At 46.4% G+C, this 6,646-nt stretch overlaps 1 protein-coding gene across 1 annotated transcript; it reads left to right on the forward strand.

Moving 5' to 3' along the window:
* Positions 1 to 274: 274 nt before the first annotated feature.
* On the forward strand, positions 275 to 6,296 carry LOC8050754 (membrane-associated progesterone receptor component 1). Its single transcript, XM_002435132.5, has 3 exons — positions 275 to 848; positions 3,558 to 3,707; positions 5,092 to 6,296. Exons 1-3 carry the CDS (start codon positions 521 to 523, stop codon positions 5,256 to 5,258), a joined length of 645 nt encoding a protein of 214 aa, XP_002435177.2. The 5' UTR covers positions 275 to 520; the 3' UTR covers positions 5,259 to 6,296.
* The last annotated feature ends 350 nt before the right edge of the window (positions 6,297 to 6,646 follow it).

Here is a 6,646-nt window from a genome sequence, read left to right on the forward strand (position 1 = left end):
GGAGGCCGCACCCGCGGAGCGGGAAAGCGCGATCCAGTGGGCTTATGTGAATTAAATGAAAATTAAAGATTTGTATTTAAAAATATTTACAGCTGAGAATATAATCCAACTGGACATCAAGTAACGTGTAATGAAACTAATTTTGTTTTAACAAAGTAACGCAAGTAAAAAACAAGCTTGTGCGCTAGATGGCGCAAGCTACTGCCCGACGCCAGAGTGCGAAGCAAAGACGAAAACATTTTTGTCCATGAAAACGCCACTTCGAAGCAGGAAAAGGTGATGTCTTTTCAGAAGGCGTCATCCAGGAAACAACGGCCGGCCGTCCAGCTCTGTCAAGGCCAGTCAAAGCGGCACAACAAGGCCTGTCGCAAGTATTAGAACAAAACTTAACATGGCCGCTACACGCTACACGCCTATTTAGACGTCTAGGCTGTTGTCTACCCGGACCTTTTGAAGATTCGAACAGCGCGCACGGATAAAGCTTGGAGAAGCTCGTGAAGCCAAATTGGCCACATCAAACATGGCGGAACACAAGGGAGCGAAGGCGACGGACGCTATCGCCGAAGACATGTCGTGGAGTGGCCTCTTCGCCGAAGTCTTCCTGAGCCCCCTAAACCTCATCCTGACGTCAGTATGCGTGTTTCTCGTGTACAAGATCTTCTTCAGCCGACAGAAGTCTCAGAGATCGCCGGTAAAGCGTGAACCCGAACTTCCTCCTCTGAAGAAGCAAGACATGACGCTCCAAGACATCCGCAAGTACGACGGCACGAACCCGGACGGCAGAATTCTGGTCGCGGTCAACGGCAAGGTTTTCGACGTGACGCAAGGGAAGAACTTCTACGGCCCAGGTAGGCTGTCCAGGGTCTTTTACGAAAAAAGAAAAACCAGTATAAAAGACACGTAAGCAGGTATCTGGCCTCGCGCGCGTGCACGTTCAGTTGGCGATTCATCTTTTTTTTTCTTTATTTTTTTCTTTTTGAGTGGCATTGCTTACAAGTCTTTGTTCCATTGAGTCCTTTGATAGTCCATCTGGCGGCAGCTACGCGATTTCAAAAAAGAAACTTTTTTTATTTTTTATTTTTCCTCCCTTTTACAGACAACACGGACAGCACCTTTATACAAGGTCGCTAGAGCGACGAACTTCGGTCTACGTGACATGATGAAAACGCGGGCAAAAGTAGACACAAAAGGAAATAGAGGCATCCCGAGTTCAAGCGCTCAGGTCATTATTTTCGACCTCTCGCAGATGGCTTTCCCTCCCCTTCCCTCTGAAACGCCCAATCGCCGCCTCCACGCCTCTACTTCCGAACTAGCTTTACCGTCGTTCGAAAGCAGATGCTCCGTTTACAGAGAAAGTCCCGCCCGTGCGCTCATGAATGTAATACGAATAAAATAAAGATGTCAATTTTTTTTTTTTTTTTTTTTTTTTTTTTTTTTTTTTTTTGTGAAATTAACGGTTATGTTATCTCGAATTAGGTCATTCCGGCGGAATCCTATCTTCGGAATATCTCTGCCCCGATTTGAAACGGTTTTTGGACTCTGCGTAGATTCTTTTTTCTGCTTGGGTTATCAGCTGGAGTCCCGGACATTTTGTCAATACGCAGTACTCTACGGGTGCTTCAACTTCGCATTTGACTCGTCTCTGCATAACTTATCTTGGGTTAGAAAGGTGCAAAGAGAAAAAGACCTGTCCTATTCAAAGGCTGGAAGATCAGGTGCCTTAGGTTTCATAACACTTCTGCTTTAAACAGAGTAGAGCTTATCTTGCTTTGTCTGTCTGGCCGACAACTTATGCCAGATGTACTAGATGCATAGAACCGTGCATTTTGATATTAGCCTTGTTTAAAGTTGACAACAGCAAAAAACTTGAATGTCTTTTTGAAAATGCTGAGGGATGTGGATGTGCCTTAACAGGCAGAAGACCGGGTTTATTCAGGGTTGTCATCCTAGGATTATAGGTTTGCGTTTTTTTGCACAAGAAATTCTGTGTAAAAAAGCTTCTCGTAGCCCTACACTTTTTTCACTGAGTGGAGCGACGACTGGAAAGGAGAAAACAACCAATCGTGGCAAATTGCAATTCACTATAGTCGTAAATTCCAGTCAGTACTTTGCTTGTGGCAGGATGAATCAACGCCCCTTCCCAAAAAAGGTAATGCCACCCTGCTCCTTCCCTCGGGCAAGGTTAAAAAGCCATGGGAGCCATTTTCCTGTAGGCAAGGGAAGCTGGCGGGTCTCGAATGACGGAGGTTGTTACAGATCGGCAGACGCTACTCGAGACTGCGGCTATTGTCCTCCTGGTGGAATTCTTTCTCGGCCGACTCATCCAGTGTCACATTCGGTGCCACTGTACGAGGTGCTGCGAAGCTGGCAGCTAGAACAATTCAGTTTAACAGCGTGTTTCGCGCATTGACCAAGCTAATGAAGCCATTTGTCCCTTGTGATAGCCGAGATAGCAGAACACTCACCTCTGCCAGGCTTAAAGGGGTACTCCAGCGATTTTTTGATCTACCTCAACGAACTATATTTTCTGACTCCCCGGCCTTTACCCTTTCCGGTATGCTATTTAGTATCGCGAAATTCATAATAGTTATTGCGAAATCGGCAAATGAAAATGATGCGAAAACCAACATTCCAATATACCTGCACTTTTCAGTGCCGCGACGTCAGTGGCGGGCAGGCTTGCCAGTCGAGCAAGCAGCCTAAAAAATAGAATATGCCAATCATTTGTTCCGTGCTGGAGCGCGGGTCCTGGAGCGAGCTTCCAAAGCATTCATTTGACACCATGAAACTGCTTCAGATCAGTTGGGAACAAATTCTACAGTCCAAAGAGTGAACCCCTGCACTTCCACTGACGTCACTTTTTCGTTGTTGCCAGTAGAGACTTTCAGTTTGAAAAACATGGTGAAGACCAAAATTGTAAATTCAATAACTTTGTGAAAAAAAAAAAAAAATTATTTTGACCTAATATTTTGGATACTATTTTAAGTATTTCGGGGACCACGAAGCAATTTTAATTTTAAGCAAATCGGGGACCATGAAGAAATCGCCGGAGTACCCCTTTAAAGAGACCGGGTAAGCTCACAATAGAGAGTAGTGTTATAGCAGTGTGCAGGAAGACCTGTAATGAATTAAGCAGGTTGTCACCTTATCCTCATCTCGGCATACTTTTCGAGGAGGGTGACGTAGAGCTGTGTTGAGGTATTGCATTGTTTTGTTTCATTTTTATTGTTATTTGCCCTTGCCTTTAATTTTCCCTCTTGCTCTATATCTTGTCAAAGCTTTCTTCTATTTATAGTTACAGATGTGAGGAGAATGGCAGGGAGGTTTTTTTGCTGTCTCACCTTCAGCGTGAGCTTCGGGCGATCACATGCAGCCAAAGCACAGCAGAGGGCCAACAAGAGTGCGTGCTGGGGACTGGCCATCGGAAAGAGACACCCCGTCGTTCTCGTCCCGTCCACAACCATATCCCGGGCAAGCCTCGGCGCGCACACTTTGAAGGAGGCTCGTGAATAGAACGTTCAGTACGACACATTGAGAAGCGTACCTCGTTTTCGCAGGTGGCCCCTACCATGCCTTTGCCGGCCACGATGCGTCCCGTGGGTTGGCCACCTTCTCGGTGGACTCTGCCAAGGAGGAGTATGACGACCTGTCCGACCTTGCCCCCATGGAGATGGAGAGCGTGCGAGAGTGGGAGATGCAGTTCACGGGCAAGTGGACGGCGCACTTTGCTAGATGCCAGCGCTTTCGCGCCTGCCCGGTTCGGGGTGTTTCTGTGGAAGACTGCCGCCACGTGGGCCAGCCGCGAAAACCTGCAGTTTTTGCACTTTATTTAATTAATTACCACTTCGTTGGACGGTTTGTTAAATTAACCTAGCACCAAGGAGAATGCTGTGAACGTAGGTACCTGCACCGCACCTGCTCGCTTTATCTGTATAAATGAATCAAATTAAGTAACCAAAATAAGGAGTTGAGGAATGTGCATGGAATGTGCTGTTTGTCTCAGGTTTTTACTTTAGGGCAGTTTTTAGGCAAACGCCAGCTTTACGTAGCATATGTAACTACCATAACATCCTGAGAACTTCTTTCCTCCTTTCTTTCTTTCGTTTTTATGGAGCCAGAGGAAACTTTGGGCTTTTATTTTAAACTTCCGATTGAAGCGAGTTTTCACTTCAGTGTTGTCTCAAAACCTAACCTCGCTTTCACGGTGCATTACGGTGTTGCCGCATGCATAGCTGATTTTTGCTATCTATTAAAAGTCGGTTGGATCAATGCGACCCCCACCATGACACAGTGGAGGAGGTATTCTTAAAGTGCTTCTGTTCCACGCTGGTGGTGGTGCTGGGGATAGGACTGGAATAACGCTCAGAAAATGCATTCCAACTGTGCTAAAGAAAACCGCCTGTGTAGACCGAAAGTGATGGGGCTGTACAGAATGCATGGACATTGGTACAAGGCCACAAAAAGCAGATGTTATTCCGGGGTGTTTTTGCAGAACTGTTTACTTCGTCGTAATGCGAGTTGCTCGCAGGTGCGGCCCAGATGTGAAGAGGGGTTTCATTTTGAAACGCAAGAGGCAGACGGCCTCGGCATAAAAATTGATATCTTAAATACAGCTTTGTTTGTACCTATGCTCGTAAAAAAGTGTGATGGCGGCTCTGACAATGCCTGCCGCCATAGAAGCAATTCACCATGCTCCCTCAAGCGTATCAGCACCAGGTGCGAGTTCAAGCCCTTGGATAAAGCCGTGTCCCAAAGTAAAGTGCTCATGCACAGTCTTGGCTAGCACCATTGTGAAGTGAAACAAAATATATTGCTGGTTATGACTTTATACTCCAAAATTTCTCAGAATCGCTAACAAAGCGGATGCAGTGAACTGCAGCTATTATGGATGCCTCACAAACAGATTTGTTCTTGTGACTACATGTTCTTTAATTTGTTTGTATTTAATAGCAACTGCTATTTTGAAGGAGCATGTCACGAAAAAGACACAAATCATACTGAAACATTTATATCAAATCACAAGATTCCTCGTAATCAAGATCCTAGTGGACGTGTTAAATTAAGCTACTGCCACTTGTTTTTGCCCCGCAGAGAAGTACCGCTATGTCGGTCGTCTGCTGAAGCCCGGAGAGGAGCCCACAGACTACTCCGAGGAAGAGGACACCGCGGACCAATCCAAAGCCTCGGACCAAGCCAAGGTGGTAGAGAATCCGCCCGCCGAGGCCTCCGGAGGAGACGCCAAGCCCCATGCAGATTGATGGACGTCGCCATTGTTCCGAGCGAACGCGCGTCGTGCCGTCTGCACGCAGCCGGCAAGAAGTGTGCCTGCCACCCCTGCCTGTGTCTCCCGTCATTTCCCAAAGTGTTTACGTCTGTGCACTTTTCGTCTTCTTCGCCAAACCTCACGTTCCGTAAGAACGAAAAAAAAAAAAAAAAAATGGTTGTTTTTCTTTTCCTGGTCAGTGGGTTTGGGGGACAGATTTTAAATGGAGGAGGTGTCATGACGGTGCGAATGATGGCTCCACGACGGATATATTGCAGAGAATTGGGCTGAAAGCTAGTCTTTAGAATAAAAAGAAAGAAGGAAGATAATGTCTGCCCCGCGCTCCGTTTTTGTCTTGCGGAGGCCCTCCGCGAGAAGAGACCAAAGGTTTCGCAACAAGGGCTACAGGGCACGAGTCGGGCAATGTACTTTCCCGCGAAGCTCCTCTTCAGCCTCTGTTGCAAACTCGCAGAAATGGAGCGCGGCTGGCTTACATCTTGAAAAGATGCCCCGTCGTGACGTCTTGTCTCCTCCTCCGTGTGCTTGTGGGACTTTTAAAGTCTTTTTAGAATTGGTTTGAAGTCGCTCCGCACTTGTGACTTCGTCGTACAACTCCAATGGAGTCATTCTCATTTCGGGAAAGACAGCCCATACGTTGCATGACTAAGCGATTCCAAACGCGAGCAACTGATGTGCAGCCTTTTCCCCCGCGTTTTCGTGCCCTTCCGCTGCCTTTTCAGCAACCTAGATACAATGTCGTTTGGTTGTTCTTTTTGAGAGTTAATCCGCGAGCTGTAATCCAAAAGCGGTCAATCTCTCTTACGTTCCCCTTCCTCGTTGCTATGCGCACAGACCTGTAAATAATTCTCGTGCAGTTATCCTCCACCGGGCATTTTTTCTTTTCACCTTCCCCTAGCTTATTCTCAAGGACAATGAACAATAGACTCGTGTAATTGTTTGTGTCTGGAAGTTGTACAAAGGAGTTTTTTCTGTGTGTGATTATTAAAGTTTTGGGTTGTCTTTTCCTCTTCAACTGCTTGGTTGTTTTGACGAGGCAAAACTACCTCGGAATTTATTCTCGTTTCTATAGAAATGGCGGTGCATTTGGGTGGGATCGGTGGATGCGTGTGTCAATACGCAACTCTTTGCATAGGGAGTGAAAGCTCGAACTGCTGAACTTGGGGATCCTAGATGCTGGTGGCCGAGCGTCCGAAGGGGACACCCGGTTGTTCTCATCCTGTCGGCTTACAACGGTAATGAAAAAACCTGGAATTTCAATCGTTGTTACCGAATATCGTTGCATCTAGACTAGAAACTGATAGTCTCTAGTCTAGAAACTGGTCATTAGAAGCGGTACATCATATGTATAAGTGGATTGAACTG

This window comes from Ixodes scapularis, unplaced genomic scaffold (genome assembly GCF_016920785.2).
Source record: "Ixodes scapularis isolate PalLabHiFi unplaced genomic scaffold, ASM1692078v2 PGA_scaffold13__105_contigs__length_92229423, whole genome shotgun sequence".
Classification (NCBI taxonomy): domain Eukaryota; kingdom Metazoa; phylum Arthropoda; class Arachnida; order Ixodida; family Ixodidae; genus Ixodes; species Ixodes scapularis.